The sequence below is a fragment of the Bubalus kerabau genome, chromosome 9 (assembly GCF_029407905.1).
Source record: "Bubalus kerabau isolate K-KA32 ecotype Philippines breed swamp buffalo chromosome 9, PCC_UOA_SB_1v2, whole genome shotgun sequence".
NCBI lineage: Eukaryota > Metazoa > Chordata > Mammalia > Artiodactyla > Bovidae > Bubalus > Bubalus kerabau.
Genome location: NC_073632.1, coordinates 75,907,993 through 75,928,596, shown reverse-complemented (window position 1 = coordinate 75,928,596; position 20,604 = coordinate 75,907,993). Strand labels below are relative to the sequence as shown.

At 40.7% G+C, this 20,604-nt stretch overlaps 1 protein-coding gene across 5 annotated transcripts in view; it reads left to right on the top strand.

The window, feature by feature from the left end:
• Positions 1 to 20,604, top strand: part of ARHGAP18 (Rho GTPase activating protein 18) — a 206,328-nt gene that overhangs the window by 66,974 nt on the left and 118,750 nt on the right. Inside the window, exon 1 of one of the 5 annotated variants that reach the window (XM_055535603.1) lies at positions 5,697 to 5,854. The exons of the other annotated variants lie outside the window; for them this stretch is intronic. Coding sequence (XP_055391578.1) covers positions 5,742 to 5,854 — 113 coding nt within the window. The 5' untranslated portion in view covers positions 5,697 to 5,741. Of the gene's footprint in view, positions 1 to 5,696; positions 5,855 to 20,604 lie in introns of those variants that run through there. 5 annotated transcript variants of the gene reach the window in all.

Genomic DNA, 20,604 nt, shown 5'->3' with positions numbered 1-20,604 from the left:
TCCAGAGAGAGAGAAAAGGCTTTTTCCTTGTTACTCCAGCGACAGAATTAGTAATAATAAAGGCAGTTTTCAAGGGAGTAGGTTTCGAGTCTGTGTGTGGAAAAATTTTCAATCACAGCTCGTCAATGAGAACTGGCTCACTTGAAAGCTCACAGAATTATTCATACAAAAGCTTGATAAGACATAAGGAGGGAGATATTCGAACACTCCCTCTTCATTAGTTAATTCTGTTGTAGGAATCTATCTAGGTTTTATCACCTATGTAAAACTTTAACTTCAGTTGATGATTAAGTTATCCAAGTTCTTGTTATATTATTGGAAACTGAGTTTAGCTTTACCTATTGAAAGGTCAGTTTTCACATCACCCTGTGTTATTTATTGTTTCTTATTGGTAGTAAACTCTATTTTGGGGGGCTTCAAAATCACTGCAGATGGTGACTGCAGCCATGAAATTAAAAGACGCTTGCTCCTTGGAAGAACAGCCGTGACAAACCTAGACAATGTATTAAAAAGCAGAGACATCACTTTGCTAACAAAGGTCCGCATAGTCAAAGCTATGGTTTTTCCGATAATCATGTACGGATATGAGAGTTGGACCATAAAGAAGGCTTCCAATTATCTTACAGTGTTTGTTTGAATATAAACATTCTCCTTAGTTAATTCCATTTAAAATGACAGAAACCAATTAAAGAAAAATTATATAAATATGTTGATCTGTTGCAGTTTTGGTATCTTGCAAATATAAGTCCATACTATTAACGAGGCTCCTAAATCAGAATATGAAAACCTGTTAATAAATTCCTTGATACTACTAGCATTGAAGCTAAGAATTTTATTCATTATTTTTGAACATGACTGTCAAATTATCTCAGGCTGCAGTACTATCTCCACCCTATTTTTCACAACTGATTAGGGTACATAAATTACAGCTTCCTTTTTCCTCCATAAGTCATCTAGTACATCCCATTTGAAGGGAATGAATGAAATGAATGTTTCAACCATCTTGATGTTGTTAATTACTTTGTGAGATATTTCATAACAGGAAAGACTTTGGCATGCAATCAATAGCTTGGAATAGTAACATCTTCAAGGATGTTATGTTCTTAGCATTTATTTAAAAGTGGTTAAAGAAGAGAGTAAAATAATACTTTTTTTTTTTTTTTTCCATAAAATGTGTCTCTATGAGGAAGGGTATGAGGGACAGACTAGCTTATTCTTGGTAGGCTTTTAGGTGTTAAAAAGCCTTTCAAGAGAGCATCTTGGTAGTAGGATTTGCTTCTGTGATGGTCATAAGAAAATTCTGAAAACTATTCTTCATCTGTTTGAGCCTATCAGATCAGATCAGTCGCTCAGTCGTGTCTGACTCTTTGCGACCCCATGAATCACAGCACGCCAGGCCTCCCTGTCCATCACCAACTCCCGGAGTTCGCTGAGACTCACATCCATCAAGTCAGTGATGCCATCCAGCCATCTCATCCTCTGTCGTCCCCTTCTCCTCCTGCCCCCAATCCCTCCCAGCATCAGAGTCTTTTCCAATGAGTCAACTCTTCGCATGAGGTGGCCAAAGTACTGGAGTTTCAGCTTTAGCATCATTCCTTCCAAAGAAATCCCAGGGCTGATCTCCTTCAGAATGGACTGGTTTGATCTCCTTGCAGAGTTAAACACACCAGGGCACAAGCTGTCTCCCTATTACAGGAAACATTCTCAGATCAGTAATAACAGGACTTATTAGGAGGAAAAGAAGAGGAGTCCAGAAGACTTTCATGTACCTGAAAGTTAACTTAAGAGGATTCAGATTTTATGTACCCAAACTATGTAAATCAATTTGTATCACATTTTATTTTATGCCTCACAAAAGTTAAGAAACTTGGCTACTGTGAACCCAAATGTTATTTTGGCTTGCTCAGTGGCAAAGAATCTGTCTCCAAGCAGGAGATACAGGAGATGAGAGTTCGATCCCTGAGTTGGAAAGATTGCCTGGATGAGGAAATGGCAACCCACTCCAGCCTTCTTGCCTGGAAAATCCCATGGATAGAGGAGGCTGGCGGGCTATAGTCCATGGGGTGACAAAGAGTCATACTGGACTGGATGACTGAGCACACACATACCCTATGAACCCAAGTTTTATTTTGAGCTAGTAGTTATGTTTTGATTTACACATTGTGATTTGCTTGTTATTAAACAAATGGAGAGCCTATAATTAGATAAAGATATAGCTTAATCATCATTTTGGTTAAAACCAGACAAAAGGTCCCTTTATCATAAATGGTCTCATGAGAGTTGGTAGTGTTCAGGGCTCTCAGTGGGCATGTGTTACACCGACAGACTGAGGAGACAGTGAAAGAAGAAGGAAAAATAGAAAAATATGTTAAAAAAAAAAAAGTCCAGGGAAGGATGGGAAAGAAAGGATGGAGTAATAGAAAAATAGAGAAGCAAACTTTCAAACTGTGGTACTGGAGAAGACTCTTGAGAGACCCTTGAACAGCAAGTAATCAAACCAGTCAATCCTAAAGGAAATCAACTGTGAATATTCATTAGAAAGACTGATGCTGAAGTTCCAATACTCTGGCCACCTGATGGCAAGAGCCAACTCATTGGAAAAGACCCTGATGCTGGGAAAGATTGAAGGCGGGAGGAGAAGTAGGTAACAGAAGATGAAATGGTTGGTTGGTATCACTGACTCAATGGACATGAGTTTGAGCAAACTCTGGGAGATAGTGAAGGACAGGCAAGCCTAGTGTGCCTCAGTCCATGCTGGGGTTACAAAGAGTCGAACATAACTGAGAGACTGAACAACAACAGGAATGCATGTGTGCTAAGTCTCTTCAGTCATGTCCAACTCTTTGAGACCCTATGGACTGTAGTCCACTGGGCCCCTCTGTTCATGGGATTCTCCAGGCAGGAATACTGGAGTGGGTTGCTGTGTCCTTCTCCATGGGTCTTCTAGACCCAGGGATTGAACCCACATCTCTTATGTCTCCTGCATTGGGCAGGAGGGTTCTTTACCACTAGCACCATCTAGGAAGCCCTCTAGAATATATGGCCTACCAATAATGTAGAAGGTAGGGATTCCTGGATTTTTCTTGCATCTCAGAGCAGCTGCATAAGAAAGAAGGGTGAATGTGGAAACACTACTCATTTTTCCACATAAAGAATTAAAAGGAACTCATACAATCAATTTCCCTTTTGCCTTCCTGTATTTTTCTTGCCTGAACTAGTAAACATCGCATCATAGGTTCATACCACTATGAGGATCGTTTGTCTAATTTACCAATTTTAACAACAACAACAAAAACTAGTGTACTTTCTAAGGGCATACTAAATTCATTCAGTTCTTTACTGGTCAGCAGTCACTGCTGCTGCTGCTGCTGCTGCTAAGTCGCTTCAGTCGTGTCTGACTCTGTGTGACCCCGTAGACGGCAGCCCACCAGGCTCCCCCGTCCCTGGGATTCTCCAGGCAAGAACATTGGAGTGGGTTGCTACTTCCTGCTCCAATGCATGAAAGTGAAAAGTGAAAGTGAAGTCGCTCAGTCGTGTCCGACTCTTAGCGACCCCATGGACTGCGGCCCACCAGGCTCCTCCGTCCATGGGATTTTCCAGGCAAGAGTACTGGAGTGGGGTGCCATTGCCTTCTCCACAAGTCTTGCCATGGCTTCTGCCAGACACCAGTCTCTCTGGTCCCACTGTCATTCCTTTCTGTCCTTCTATATCTAACTTAATCCTTCCACACAGTGGGTCTTTAGCAGTCACTAAAGACCCACTATGTGGAAGGATTAAGTTAGATATAGAAGGGACAGAAGGAATGACAGTGGGACCAGAGAGACTGGTGTCTGGCAGAAGCCATGGCAAGACTTGTGTGAGTAAAGGAGCAAGAACGTACAGTACTCTTCTCAAAAGTTTGAAACTGGTTCTGGCAAACAATGGTTCCAATGGGGAACCAGTGGAAGTTTTTACGTGTGGAGCAACATCATTAGGGCTTATGCTTGGGTGTGATAGTGATGTGCCAGATAATTCTTAGGAGGAAGCAAGACAATAGGTAGAGCCTGATGGAGGCATTTGTGCAAAAATTGACCAACTAGTTATGGAGAGAGGGGAGGGAGAAACCTATAATAAACTTTTTTTGGAAGACTTATAAGTGGGAGTTCACAGTAGTTACCAAAGAGGATTTAAAAAATAATAAAAAAAATTTTGGTACTTTAAGATGTGTAAGTATGGATGTTTGGCAAAACTAATACAATTATGTAAAGTTTAAAAAATAAAATAAAATTAAAAAAAAAGATGTGTAAGTATGAATAAAGTACTTATTTCTCATGATCATTTTACATAATAAAAAGTATAAACAGTATTTTTATGGAATGATGAAACTGACAGCTTATTTATAAGAAAGTTTGAATACAAATACTAATAGACATGAAAATGAACAACAAAAGCCACTTCAATTCAGGCTACTAGATATATAGAAGAGTATAGAATTTTTTTTTTAGAGGAGAAAGGACAGAAAAATCTTACATTTTTAATAACTTTTTCATTTGTTTCCTTATCTACAGGACAAAAGCAGGATAGTGGTTAAAAAGAATGGATTTTAGCCTAGAATTCTGTGCAAATCTAGCTCTGGCATAGAACAATTGTTATCTTAGTTGTTGTATACTCGCTCAGTTGTGTCCAGCTCTTTGCCGCCCCATGGACCCCAGGCTCCTCTCTGTCCATGGAATTTCCCAGGCAAGAATACTGGGGTGGGTGCCATTTCCTTCTCTGGGGGATCTTCCTGACCCAGTGATTCTACTTGTGTCTCCTGCATTGGCAGGCAGATTCTTTACCACTGAGCCACCAGGGAAGCAGGGGCCAACTAGTGGAGAGACAAGGAACTTAATCAGCCCTTCAGCCTCACTTTCCTGCAGATACCCTTGTTATAAGATGTGTATGTGTGTGAGAGAAAGAGGGGGAGGAGGGAGAGAGAGAATTTAACTGAATTGAATGAGATAGTACATGTACAACACCTGTCACAGAGAGCACCTTGCATATAGTAGGTGCTCAACAAATAGTACTTTTTTTTTTTAATTCTCAACAATGCCATTTAACACTTTTGGTAGATGCAGCTCTTTTTGGTACTGAAGGGTATTTTATTAAAAGCAAAAGGTAAACTTGGCATTGGCTTTTATGTGAAAGAAGGTGACATTTCCGCTGCGAACATTTTTAACCAGATACAAGAGGTAGCCTCTCTTGTCTGCTGGGCAGGTTCATTGGGTTTTGCTATGGTTAATTTTAACGCTGACGTGCAGGGGTTAAGAAAAGCCCTTACTCGTGTTACATGAAGTAGCAGAAATTATCAGATGGAAACTGGAATTAAGAAAGAAAAAAAAAAAAAAAAGGCTCTGCGGCAATTCATTGTTTCCTAACCAAGAAAACTTGTGCTTACAAGAATGAGAGGCGGCTACAACCTGGCAGTTTAATCAGATCAGAATAACTTAGGGGAGGGGGCAACAAGTAACCCCTACACCCCCACCCTTTAACCCAGGCCTTTCGGACTGGGTTGGTCCTGGGCTGGGACCATGGCTCTGAGTCACCGGTCTCTCCATTGGAGAGGCGCGGCCGCGCGCCGAGAGGCCCCGCCCCTCCCGTGTGAATCGCCGACCTCGGTGGGCGGAGCCGGCGGATGCTAATGAGTCGAGTTGCCGGGCGAGCCAAGAACTTCATTCCCTCCTCTGTGTCAGCATCGCAGAAACTATGCCCCTTCTCTCACCATGAGCTGGCTCTCCAATTCCCAGGCAGTTGTGCTCACTGCCTACCACCCCAGCGGCAAGGACCAGGCCCTGGGGGGGAGCCATGGCAAGGGCGGGGAGGAAGCCGCCTCGAGGTAAGCCTGGGCACTCGAAAGCCAGAGAACAAAACAAAACGCTCTTACCTGCTCCTCAGGGAAGAAAGTGACAGGGAAGTTGGTGTGGGTAGAAAGTAAGCTACAGCCGCAGGTCGCGCCTAACCTCGTGCAGCAGCAGAAATGTTTGGGGCTTTCTGTACTTTACATCTCACCTAGTTTGAGTCGGAAACCGCCTCCACGATGACTGGTGAAGACGGATAGGAAGGAACTGGGGCGATGGCTGTCAGGCTCCTCGCTCAGCAGGTGCATTTGCAAATGCTGAAAGATCAAATAACTATATTTGAAACACTTCCTGTGAGATGGAATTCTTGAATGGGCCCAAGGCCCAGCCACTGAAACTGCTGCTTGGGAACAGTGCCAACAAGCAGGAGGGCTGTTCATTGTACAATCTGTTGTTGTTACAGTATGTTTTTTTTCCCCCTCTCTTCTGGCTGAAAGCAAACTTCTTAGGCAGAAAGCCCAAGACACTGGCCTGTGGCAGTATGTTTCACATTCTTTGGTGTATGTAGATTTTTTGTTGTTGTTATTGGGGGGAGCTTTCAGAAAGGTTTTGTCAGGAAGTAGTACTCTGCTACCAGAGTGACCTGTGGTTAATGTGAACTCACTTTATAGGTAGAGGGGGCGAATATTCTGTAGACCACTGAGGCGCAAAGAGTACCTTTCTCTCTGTGTATTTTGCTCTGTTTTTTCAAGGTTTTTTTTTCCCCTTACCTTTCCTTAGTGACCTTCTCACTAGCTGAACATTTTTACCTCCGTATTAGATATAAATTGTAAATATTGGCCCAGAAGCTTGCAAACAGCAAATGCTAACCTAATAGGGTAGGACACTAATTATCAGTAAGCACATTTCCTCCTTGATGTTTAATGTAATAATAAAACCTTCTTTGTTCTTTTGTGACTTATGCTTAGGCCTTAAGCTGGAATAATGCCTTCTTTCATTTGTTTTAAAATCCCCAGATATGGGGGAGGGGAATAAAAATCAAAGGACTGGCTGTAATACTCTGCCTTAGATTCCCAGGCTGACTAGAATTTTTCCTTACATAGCAACCACCATATGTATTCTATTGAATTAATTCATTTCCAAAGATAAAAGGGATTTGCTGCTTGTACTTTGGGTGTGTTAATTTATTTTCTATCTTTTTAAGTATTTTGTCTGAGAGCTCATAACATGTTTTCTTTTTCTTTTTTTTTGTAGTGCACTAAGGGGATAGTTACCTTTCAGCAGTAAGCAGACAGCAATGCCAACCCCTTATTGTCCATAACTTGGACTCCACTTGACAGTCCAAATTGCACATTCTCCAGAGACTTTACTCTGGAATGGCCTGAAGATGTGAGCTGAATTTTGGATCTTGAGTGAAAAGAACCTTAGGGACATTGAGGCCTGACCTCTCACTTTTATTACCTTGACTCAAACCCCAGGAATTAAGCTTTTTTGCAAGGTCTTTTCTAGGGCTTTGCGTACTGAGATACGGAGACTTCATCCTGTGTTTGGAGCTTAGCTGCCTGTTGTGGGTGACCTATACTCAAGTGACCTATACTTGAGTGGGTTGTGGGACAAAAGAGAGGAAAGGATGGGTCATTCTCAGCCTTGTTGTCACTCAGTTGTGTCCGAATTCTGAGACACCATGGACTGTAGCCTGCCAGGCTCCTCTGTCCATGGGATTCTCCAGGTAAGAATACTGGAGTGGGTTGCCATTTCCTTCTCCAGGGGATCTTCCCAACCCAAGGATGGAACCTGCAGCTCCTGCTTTGGTAGGTGGATTCTTTACCACTCAGCCACCAGGGAACCCCCCATTTTCAGCTTAGGTTAGAGCAAAGTCAAGAGGCTGCAGGGTGGGCAGCTGCTCAGAGTGACTGCTCTCCATCGGGTGGCACCAGATCTGTTTTTCAGGTCCCCCCTCCCCACCACTGGCTGCCATATTGCTTGCCCGTACTGGTGCCAGTTCCCACCACTGAATCAGAATCCTCTGCTGGAGAAGATGGGAGCCTTTGTTTTAGGGCTGGGAGGAAAGGCGAGAAAAGGGACAGTCCTTTTTTGCTTTTACCCTTAAGCACATTAACTAATTTATCAGATAAGCTCAGTGTTTCTTTGGAAGGCACCTTCTTTAGTTTGAAAGGGTTGAGATATTGCAGTTGGGGTAGGTGGAGGGAGGAGGGATTTGAAGAAGGAATGGCATCAGGAGTGATCCCTTAAAGATGATGGTGAGGGAGAGGCAGTACACAGGGCTTTGGGGCTGGAGTGCTCAGCTTGTACTTTAAGCATTGGCAAGCTGCCCCAAGGTGCAAGGTAGATGCCTATTTTAAAAAGCATTTCAAAAATCAAACCAAACCAAAATAAAGCAAAACCTCTGAAAAAGAGACAGAAGTTAGACTCTGTGTCCACCTATTTAACATTTTTTGAAGGCAGCACAGAAGTCTTATTTGGCTTTTTGCAAGACTTTGTCTCTTCTAAATAATATGCACTTTGATGAACTACTTATTCAAAAGTTCAATTAGATGAACTCATTATATGCTATTTGATAAGTATAGAGGATTATGTATATGATTTCGGATATTTATAGAAAGTGAGTTTTAGACCTATATTACCAAATCCTTTTTTTTTTTTTTTTTAATTGTTCTTTTGGTCTTTGGGAAAGCTGGGATAGTAAGGAGCTAATTTTGTAAGTTGTTAGTCTAAAATTCCCTCCATTCCATTCCATTATCCCTCTTTATCAGGACATAGTCATTGTTTATTTGATTAAGGAATTCTTGCTACTCTTGTTTTTGCTGTGTGTGTGTGCTCAGTCCTGTCTGACTCTTTGCGACCCCATGGGCTGTAGTCCGCCAGACTCCTCTGTCCATGGAATTTTCCAGACAAGAATACTGGAGTGGGTTGCCATTTCCTAGATCCAGATCCAGAGGATCTTCCCGATCCAGGGATCGAACCCACATCTCTTGTGTCTCCTGCATTGGCAGGTGATTCTTTACCACTGTGCTACCTGAGAAGCCCAGTCCTGGTTAGTCTTTCAAATAGTTACAGAATCCTGCTTTCCAGTTTTTTTGTTATGTTTCTTCTTGAAAACATTAGGATTTGAAGAAATATGCTAATGCTAGTTCTGACTGAGTTGTACATAGTCAGATGTTTCCAGAGGAAACCACTTTTTATGAGTAGCTATATTTATAAGACTTTATTTACTTGTTAATTTTCAAGTAGGTTTTTTAATGTTTACTTTTGCAAAGCAGTTTTTCAAAAAAGACTGCATTTTGGCTATCCTTACTATTCTGCCTTGACTTTCCTGTCATTTTAAGCAGAGCTGTTTGTTTTATTTGCTTCCTATCAGTTTTTGCTGATATTTGATAAATATTAACGTCAGTAGTATTTTTCTTCTTACTGAACCTCTGACTCTAGTTATCTAGTTATCATATGAGATATTTTTATGTCTTCCATGAGTACATGTATGGTGTTCATCATGAAAGATTTTGTTTTGCTGAAGCCGTTTGCCACTGGTTTTGGGCAGAGGCAGAACCAGGAGGCACTGTCACGGTGACATAAACCCTGAAACTCTGGGTGTGGGGCCAGGCTGCATGGGGTCGAATCCCAGTTCTGCCAGTCATCAGCAGCTTGGCCTTAGAAGGATTATTTAACTGTCTTGTAAATTGAACTTCATGGTGTACTCACTTCACAGGGAGGATTACGTGGGAAGATCCGTGTAAAGCCCATAGAACAGGGAAGAGTTTATGGCTAGCCTCTGCTTTTTTTCACAGTAGATACAGAAAAATAACTTATGGAGCTTTGTGGTGTACAATATATTCTTTTTCATTTCAGAAGTATTTTTACAAATAATATTTTGTCATGTGTTAAGAAACATGGCCATGATCCATATGCTTAACTAAAAATGACATAACCAGCAATTAATGATGTAAAAATTCAGGCCTTGGAAGTTTAAAAGACCTTGGAGATGTCCTTTTGATCCCAAGCAACATTTACAATTTGAACTAGTGACAGCCACTTATAACAGGCCTGCCTTGGGGCATTGATGGGCCATGCTGAGGTCTGCAAACATTGACTTTTATGGCAGGCTGGAATGTGGGTGGGTCCTCTTTTGGCAGCTGGACTAATTGCTGCCTCCATGCTTCTGTCCTCCTCCTTTAAGAATTACTGCTTCTGGTGTGCCAAATTAAAGAGGGCTGCCACCTTCTTATGTCTTTCAAGTTGAATTTGTAACATTTAAAAAAAAGTACGGTACCACAGATAGAGTTCTTTCCTTTTGAATTTATGTATTATTTGAAATTACATATTTTTGGTGACGGAATGGTGAAGAGTTTTTATAATGAAATTATGTAATATGTGGACCATTTTCCTTGACCTTGGAGTTTAAGGGTGATTTGTCATTCTGATTTTGCAGGAGTTAGTGACCAAATGCATTTTTAACCTGCCCATACGGATAATTGTTTTCTAGATCAATCTAGTCCTCATTTCCTGGTGTAAGAGTGCTTTCTAAAAACTGATTTTCTTTACTGTGTCATTTAAAAGTCTTACTAGTAATTTTCTCTTGAGTTGTTAAAAGACACACCCAGTATTCTAACTAGACAGGTCTTACCTTCATTTAGAATTATGTGGTATTTGCCTTCTAACCACCCTCATCTGTGAGGTCTCTGATTTTTGTGGGACTCTTTAAAGTATCTTCATGGGACTTATATTAGGTATATGTCTTTTAAGTATAAGGATTTATAAATCTCAAGAACCCCACCTTTTTTTTTTAAAAAAAAAAAGCAAAACGAAAGGAACCTGCTGAAAACTTTCCTCGACTTCAATGGCACACTTAACGTTTTTCACTGTTTACCCTCATCTCTCTTCTGAGTGAGGCTAGTGCTTTGCAAGGTTTATGGTTGCTCTTTTAAGTTCTTAGTATTTGTCATGTTTTTGAGAGTGTTGTAGCAAAACAAACTCACAAAGACTGATGCATTTAACAGTGCTCATGATGGCTTCCGGATTGCCTGGCAATTAGACCTAAAGAGTTTTTAATAATTGGCCCACCAAAATGAATTACTTTTTTCTCTTGTTTTAAAATTCCTCATTATCTGTACACCTGAGTATCATTTACAGCTTAGAAAAAGGACCCGGCATCCTAGAGGCCTAGGCTACACTTGAGCCAAGTGGAAGTTCCCAGTGTCCCATGGTTGTGGGTCTGTAAGGTCTCACACTCTTCGGCAGCCTCTGCTCTCCTACATCTTGTCTGAATGCTACCTAGAAGTCCAGAGAAGCCCCTCTACTTGCTACCCCGTGGTGGCCCTGTGAGAAAGCTTGCAACAGCAGAAACTTGAGGCCTCCAGGCTGTTGCTTCGGTGGTGGTGCGGTGGAGGGTGGGCATGGGAAGGGTTAGCAGCGTGGCCTCCAAGCTTAGTTTGGGGAAGAAGGTATCCTAGACCAGGTGTGATGCCAGTCCCTTCCTGAACTCTCCCCTCTGGGTGATTTCTTTCCTGACCTAAACCTTTCATGTCATACAAATACTCCAAGATAAAATGGCTTGTTGTCAAAGTTTTAGTCAGTACTGATATTTAATGGCTTTGTTTTACTTTCTATAAGAGGAGATAGAAAGTAAGAAGTTTTTTTACAGGAGGAGACTGGGCTTTCCCAGTCTATTCGGTGAAGAACCCACCCTCAATGCAGGAGATGCAGAAGACAATCGTTAGATCCCTGGGTTGGGAAGATCCCTGGAGGAGGAAATGGCAACTCACTGTCTTCTTGCTTGAAAAATCCCATAAGTAGAGGAGCCTAGCAGGCTATAGTCCATGGGGTCACAAGAGAGTCTGAGGCGACTGAGCACAAAGCATAGATAGGGACAAGTCAAGGTGTTGGGTGGATTAGGGCAGAGGGAGCAGACGGGATGATGTGTGGATACTTCTGAAGACACATTGTTTTGACTTCTGCATTTGTTGCTGGGAGCTGGCCAAGTTTATCCCCTTTTTTGAAAGAAGTAAACAGAAACCATGGAGATCTGCATGGTCAGTTACTACATCTGGAGTCGTTACTCAAGTCCACCAAACATCTGAATTTTTGTGTTGGGAAAAAAATGGTGACATGTCACCCCTTTGACACATGCTCTTTCGGTAGTCACTTTTGCAAAGAACACTTGTGTCTCCAGGGAAAATGAGGTTTATTGCAGGCATCTGGGTCATAAGGAAAAGACCATGTCTTCTTCCCTCAGGACTGGTCACATGATAAGTTGCTCTCTTTTGGGGACTCTATCCTTTTCTGTCCACTGGCTGTATAATCATATTTTGAGCTTGAGCTTGTCTCTTAATGGATGCCCCACTTGTGTAGCCCTCTAAGATCTTACACCTCATAGCATATGAGCTAATTTCAAATTTTTGAACGGGGATCAGTTTTGCCCAGTTAATTTTTTTGAGCTGTCTGGGGAAGCCCATGAATTGACCATCTGGGGTCTTTTTAGAGAAGCAGATTCTGTCAATGGGGCAGCTTCCCTCCAAAGGTAACTTGGCATCTTTGGTAAGCTGTTTAGATTTGATTTCATTCCTCATCTATGAAATGAGTGTGATGAAGTTCTGCTTCTCAAGGTTAATTATAAAGATCAACTCTGTAGCTTTTGAAAGCATTCAAAAAAATGTACACATCAGGAATATTATTGCTGAATCATTTTCAATACTCTAACTTTTCCCAGGACAGTTCACTTTACCAGAATTGTCATACTGAACTTTTTGCTTTAATTTGCACTTTCCTTTTTTGCTGTGTATTAAATTAAAATGTAAGTTCCTTGATTATGGAGGTCTTGCCTCATTTTGTCTCTTTACTTGGGTTTAGCAAAGGGCTTGACCTACTCTAGGCAGGTAGTAAAAATTTGAATGAGTGTAAGAGGGAGTAGGCTGTAGTGATTACATGCATAGACTTTGAGACTAGACTGTCTCGGTCAGAGTCCTGGTTCTGTCATAATAGCTGTGTGATCTTGGGCAAGTTATTTAATGTCATAGAGCTTCAGTTTTTTCTTTTCCTTCTGCAAACTGGGCATGCTGCTGCTGCTAAGTCGCTTCAGTCGTGTCCGACTCTGTGCGACCCCATAGACCACCAGGCAGCCCACCAAGCTCCGCCGTCCCTGGGATTCTCCAGGCAAGAACACTGGAGTGGGTTGCCATTTCCTTCTCCAATGCATGAAAGTGAAGTCTTTCAGTCATGTCCAACTCTTCGCAACCCCATGGACTGCAGCCTACCAGGCTCCTCTGTCCATGGGATTTTCCAGACAAGAGTACTGGAGTGGGGTGCCATCACTTTCTCCAGCAAACTGGGCATATTAATACATAATTCAAGAGTTATGAGGTTTGAATGTGTTAGTATATGTAACATTCTTAAGAGTGTTTGTTCTAAAGCACAGTGACCGTCTGTGATGATACAGGGGACAGAGGAGCCTGGCGGCTACAGTCCTTGGGGTCACAAAGAGTCAGACATGACTGAGGGACTAACACTTTTACTTTCAGTCACAGATGTTGGTGAATTAATCTGGAAATACTGCTAGAAAGCATCTTTGAAGCTGAGTTGTAGTGGTTTGGGAAAAGAATGTTTGCTTTAATACATATGCAGTATAATTTCTTTATTTGAGAAATGGTGTTTTGGAATAAGTTTAAGATATTTATAAAGATATCTCAAATTATATTAATTTTAAGAAATACTAAGAATACCTATCTTAAAAAAGGGCTTAATGGGTACTGAACCCTTGTTAGGCCCACTGTTTTAAACAACTTTCTGTAGTTTGGGTGGATATAAATTTCTAAATCATTTGTTACTCTTAATAATGTGGAAAATCATCTCATGTAGAGCAAGGAACAGTTATTTGCTGCTACTGCTGCTAAGTCGCTTCAGTCGTGTCCGACTCTGTGCGACCCCATAGATGGCAGCCCACCAGGCTCCCCCATCCCTGGGATTCTCCAGGCAAGAACACTGGAATGGGTTGCCATTTCCTTCTCCAATGCATGAAAGTGAGAAGTGAAAGTGAAGTCACTCAGTCGTGTCCGACTCTTAGCGACCCCATGGACTGAAGCCCACCAGGCTCCTCCGTCCATGGGATTTTCCAGGCAAGAGTACTGGAGTGGGGTGCCATTGCCTTCTCCAAAGACCAAACTGACTTTAGCTTATTTGAATACTTGTAGGTACAAGCCCCAATATATCACCATAGCTAAAATATTTGAAGACAGGATAATGTTTACACTTTCCCCCCTTAAAATGTACCTGTGTACTTTCTGAACAACTCTTGATCTTATAACCGAGCAGTGATATTTCATGGAGCAGAGCTAAAGTGAAGGTGTGATATCCGCAGCCCAGATCCTCACACAGTTACCCCTGAGCTACATCCCATTTCCCATTTAGTGCACACACTTAAAGGCTATCTATTGATTTTTCTCTTCCTCTGTATCATACATAATACATTACTTTAAATGCTTACTGTGCACTGGGCCTCGCCTAGGAAACTCTGTCCTCTTAGCCAGTTCTTCCCAAATCCCTCTCATACCTGCCTTTCAAGTTGCTATTAACTTGGTAGCTCCTGCTTATGAGTGGCTCACCGAGTAGGCTGCTCTGCCTCCACCTCTAAGAGACTGGGGACTTTAGTGGTGGGATGTGGGAACCTGGAGGAAGGAAACAGACAGAGCTGGAGAGAGGAGGGAGGTGTAATCCACTGAGTTATGCAGAAGCCATTTTCCATAGGCAGAAAAGTAGCATCACAGATGGTAATCAAATCCCACAGAGCTCCAGTTTGTGCCATTTTCTGGATTAATAGAGTTCTTTTCGCCAGTTGGAAAACTCTAAACACCATATATTTGTGGCATTGTTGCTATGGGAGAATGTGTCCTGAGTTCCCAATAACATGTTTCAAACCTAAGTAAAATCTTCGAGTAAGTTGGGGGTGATGTTCTTTGCTGCCTTTTAGGATCTCTGTTAGTTGAGACGTGAAAGAGATGTTTTTTTCTGCTGCCTTTAGTTTTGTCTTTCTCTAGTACACTCCAATACTCTTGCCTGGAAAATCCTATGGATGGAGGAACTTGGTGGGCTGCAGTCCATGGGGTTGCTAGGAGTTGGACACAACTGAGCAAATTCACTTTCACTTTTCACTTTCATGCACTGGAGAAGGAAATGGCAGCCCACTCCAGTGTCCTTGCCTGGAGAATCCCAGGGACGGGGGAGCCTGGTGGGCTACCGTCTATGAGGTCGCACAGAGTCGGACACGACTGAAGTGACTTAGCAGCAGCAGCAGCAGTACAGTGCACTTCTCAAGGCAAACAGGAGCGCTGCATACCCTGATGTGTCTTTCCACAGGTCCTGAACATGTGCCTGTCCTACATTAGGGAGCAGGCACTAGCCGAAATTTGTCATTTCTTTGGAAGATTTAGAAATGTGGAAATTGATATATGTTGTGTCTCTAGTTGAATCAGATTAGAACTGTAAAATGTAATTAACTTAAAATGGGAAATGCTTTAATAGCATGCTGCTGTAAAAGTGAAGCTGTGTAGAAAATTAATGGAATCCACACTAGCAAGAATTTTTCAAGTTCGGGTGGTTTGGCTGTAGAGATCTGGTTTATCTCTGAATGCTAATGTCTCTCAGATATCATCTATATATTTTGAAAAAAATAGTAAGAATTATTTATTGTTGATGAGCAGCATAAAACTGAAATCCTACTTAGAATAAGATTTGGATAATTCAGAAAGGCATTAAAAATATATAAATGTAGAATGTCTTAAAATTTTAATTATTCAAAAAATCTTAATATGTATTTTAATAAACAATTGTGAAGATCTTTGCTGAGTATATATAAGCCTAGAATAAAATGAATATAAGAATTCCTACTCTGAGGGAGCTTGCAATATACTTTGGACAGATTCTGAAACAACGTTTTCAGTATCATATTTAGGAAGCCATGTGTGATTCTCTTTTTTGAAGTATAAAACTTCACAAAAATTTGTTATTGAGTAATTAAGATTTGGTTTGAGTAGGAAAAGGTGAGTTGGGAACTGAAAGTTGAAAGGAACTTTGTCTATTTATAGGTGGTATAGAAACATGTAACTCGATCAACTTATTCTATAATTAATGTTTAGACTAGAGTTACTAAGTGAGTGTCTTTTCATTTCTTTCCAAATAATGCTGTCAAAGCTATGGTCCATCATCTGATAGAAGCTATTTAGGTCACAGTAGAAGTAAGTTTGTATGATGTCTTTTTTTTTTTTAAGTAAATCATTGATTGTTAAAATGGGGATATATATCCTTTAATATCTCCAGGCTAAAATGTTTTTAATTATAGCATTTTTGAATCATTCTGGAATATAGTATAATTACATAATGTCATCACACTGGATATATTTAGGTAAATGTATAAGTGTATTAATCCTTCATTGTTAGTTGCTCAGTCATGTCTGACTCTCTGCGACCCCATAGACTGTAGCCTGACAGGCTCCTCTATCTGTGGAATTTTCCAGGCAGGAATGGGTAGCCAGCCATTCCCTTATCCAGTGGATCTTCCTGACCCAGGGATTGAACCTGGGTCTCCTGTGTTACAGGCAGATTCTTTACTGTCTGAACCATCAGGGAAGCCCTATTAATCCTTTGCTCCCCATTTTTTAGAAAAAGGTTTATATACTTAAGAATCAATAGTGGCCTGGCAGATTATATAATAAGTGAAGCAGATGATTGGAAAATGCAGGCAGAAAAATGTATGTTTAATTAGAAAATGTTAGCTAGAATTTTAAAAATACTGAGTAAGCCCCTTTAAAATCCAATCTGCAGTTTGGATCTGACCCAGGTACCACTGTATGTGACCCCTATCCTGAAGGTCAAGGTGGTGGTTTCAGTTGTCTGTTGCTTTGTAACATACTATCCAAAACTTAGTGACTTATCAGTTTTCTCTCTTGATTCTGGAGGATCACAATCAAGTTCTTTCTTGGGATCCATCAAGCAAAGTGGGCTGAGTCATGGGGGTCATCAGAGGCTTCTTTGTGCACAGATTTGACCTGCACTGCTGGGTCTTCTTTCCCCTTTTGCAGCTTCTCTGAATGGCTGGCTTGGGCTTCCTCACTGCATGGCAGAATCAGAGGAGTCAGACTTCCCACACTCTTGTTGGCTTACCCCAGAATGAGCATTCTAAGATGTCTTAGGTAGAACCTGCCAGGCTTCTTAGGCCTAGCCTCAGAAGTTACTCAGTGCCGCTTGCCCATATTCTGTGGGCCAATGAATCATAGCCCATCTGTAATTTAAGAGCATGGAGGAACAGGCTTCACCTCCTCTCAGTGAAGGAGAGGCTTACTCAGCTGGGTAACAAGGTCATCTTTGGCAATAAGCTGCTCAGTTATCATTCCAGTCTCTCTGCATCTCCTACCTGCCTTTTCTGGCCTTAGGCCAACTGTTCTTGTAGACAGAAACCTCTGTTCCCTGGATCTTGACTTTATTTTCCACCAGTACGTGCACATCCTATGTACACTTACCATTCTGGCCTTGCTTTATTAGGTAAATTTATGTTGGAAAAATTTTTCTACTCATCAAGAGCATAAATGCCTTAAGCTTAGGCCTAATTTTTCTTTATCCTAACACTAGATGGATTCATTACCCTGTATATCCTAGGAATTTAACTGTATTTGTGCATTGACTGATATTTTATATTTTGGAAAGACTGAGTATTATGTTTGCAAAAAATTTAATATAGAGACCTTTCTCCTTTCCACCAAAAAAAAAAAAAAAAGATTCTCAAAAACGTTTTCCACAAAGGGTTATAAATTTGATTTTAGGCACAAGTGGATTTGAATTTGGAAAGAATAATCCTAAGAAATGAGATCTTCTTCCTTGTAAAGAACACGTTCCCTCTATTTGATAGCAGCAGAGTTGCCAAAGGCCCTTGTTTATTTATATCCAGTGATATTTACTCTAAGGGACTATTGGATACAGATGTAGTATTTTGGAGTACATAATATTTTTGAGATCACATAGTACATATGGAAAACATCCCAGAAGCTGTATAAAAATTAATTGTCAGTATTTGAATTGCTTGCTTTTTCTCCTCCCAGAACATTAGTTAAATTTAGCAGTCGTCCAGTAATTCTTATCACTGCTTGTCAGAATATCTAAATAGCATCACTGTAGAATTTCCTTTCTTTCTTGTTCAGAAATGTTGCTTTACTATACTAATTATTACACCATATTTGCCTCTCACCACACTTCCTTCAGAGTCTTAGTCGCTCAGTCGTGTCTGACTCTGCGATCCCACAGACTGTAGCCCTCTAGGCTCCTCTGTCCATGGGATTCTCCAGGCAAGAATACTGGAGTGGGTTGCCACTTCCTTCTCCAAGGTGTCCTTCAAAGCAAAGAGGAAGATAAGTGGCTAGAACACCCTCCGAAATCTGGAGGGCAAAGGGTGTTTTTTCCTTATATAGGGGAAATTTTTTAAAACAGTGCTTGGAGATTAGAATATGTATGAAACTGAACTGAAACATTTGCTCAGTCATGTCCGACTCTTTGCAACCCTGTGGACTATAGCCACCAGGCTCCTCTGTCCATGAAATTCTCTAGGCAAGAATACTGGAGTGGGATCCTTCTCCAGGGATTGAACCTGAGTCTCCTGCATTGCAGGCAGATTCTTTACTGTCTGAGCCACCAAGGAAGCATTTTTTAAAAGTACTTTGTATCCCCAGCTTAGAGCTGCCACTGTTTTGTGAGAACTTGCTGCATACATTTTAGTTATTTGTCTATAGCAATGATGGTAATGTTTTATCAGCTCACTTAGTTCCTAAGATTTTAGGGTCATTGGAGAAATACATCATTTTTCCTGTCCCAATACCTGGAGATGGAAATGGCAACCCACTCCAGTAATCTTGCCTGGGAAATCCCATAGACCGAGGAGCCTGGCTACAGTCAGGAGTCCTCAGGCTACAGTCGATGGGGTTTCGAAGAATCAGATATGACTTAGTGGCTGAGCACGCATGCATACTATCAATTGGAATCATATCATCTCTGTTTTGCAGGCAAAGAAAAGAGACTAACCCCTTTTGAGCTTAGTTGGTAGCCTGAATCTTGGAAGCCAAGGCCAGGCTATGTGTCCTTAAAATGGAAGGCTTATTCTAATAGGTTTTTTATACATTTCAGGAAAAACCATTACTTTGTTAATTTGCTTAAAACAAAATTCCTTCAATAAATAAGTCAAAGTGATAGATTTCTTTTTGCCAAATTGCGTGGAATATTATCACTAGGTGTTCCGTTAAGAAAGAAGAAAGCATTTTGTGGTCTAATACTTAGGTGTAAGTCAAGTTTATGCAAGATGCCTTATAGCATATATTTTAGGTAGTATTGTGAATTTCTTAAAAAAAAAAACAAAAACTGGTAGCAAGAATCACATTCTAAATTTATTGCACTGAGGAGACTTCAAAAAACAAAACAAAAACAAAAACAAAAAACCTGCTTGTTACCAATGTTCCAGGGAACACAATTTGTAAAATCCCCAAATATTATTGTTTCTTTATAAGTGGAAACATGTTGAAAAATTGTATAGTTTAGAGTTAGGAACATATTTTGGGCTTTATTTGTTGTGGTGGTAGTATTGGTAGTAGTATAATGGATTTTTAAAAATTATCTTCTGTGGCCACTGTTTTATCAATAAAAGTATGCCCTTTTAAAGCTCCTCTTGGTGAACATATTTCCACGGTAAGAATGTTTATTGCTTTTTTAGTACCCAAGCTTTATAGCAGGCACATCTTTTAATACAAAATTTTTAGCTCATGTTTTTATAGGGAAAATTTATATGTATGCCTCCAAACCCAATAATGACATATTAAACCCAAATGTGGGGGAAATAGCTCGAGTTACATTTTTAGTATGACATGGATATCTGGAAAACCACACTCATTGTCAGTCAAGAGGTCATATGCCATGTCACCAACTAGAAACAGCACTTAGTCTTACTAATAGTTTGGTCTTCAGTAAACAGCATTTTCAGCATTTTAGATTCAACACGATAGTCTGTTAGTTACGTGTGGGAGTTTTGCTGTGTGTGGGTTGAAGGTCTGGGGTAGATGTGTTACACGTTTTCTGTATTTGAAAGAAGAGGACAATGTTAGTGTTTTTTTTTTTTTTAAGGTAAGGATTGCTGCCACTACTTTAGAGAGGTTAACAACCCAAGCACTCAGGTGGTATCACTCCTAATTTACACAAGGAGAAATAGAGGCAGGGAGCAACAAACCTCACTTGAGGGCCTAGAGCCAAGTTTGGCAGGACTAGGATTTGAACCCAAGCAGACTGCTGTCAGGGTCTTCACTGTGCTGTTCATAGAAATGATTAGTTTCTAACTTTTGTAAACTGAATATGGCTTCTGGAAGTATATGCAAAACAAGTTAATTACAACAGAACGTTTGGTTGTCTGGTGGTGTGTGTGTTGATAATAAAACTCTTGTTCTCTTTGGTGTTAAGAGAAGCTTATGTGAATCTGAATTCTCAGCAATTCACTCGGTAGTAAAATAGGCACTTTGGAAGATAACCTGAGCTACTTTCAAAACCCCATGATACCATTTACTGCAATGAAGTAGTAAATAGCTTTAGTAAATTCTACCATTTAAGCAAGTAGTTTTGTGTGGCCTTCCTTGAGGTGTCTCCTGGCCTCTTGTGGTCAGCTCTTCACGTAACTGGGACAAATTGTATCACAGAGGAAAAGAAAAACAAATATTTATTGAGTACACTCTGTGTTCAGAGCCCTTTAAAATGGACTTTGTTT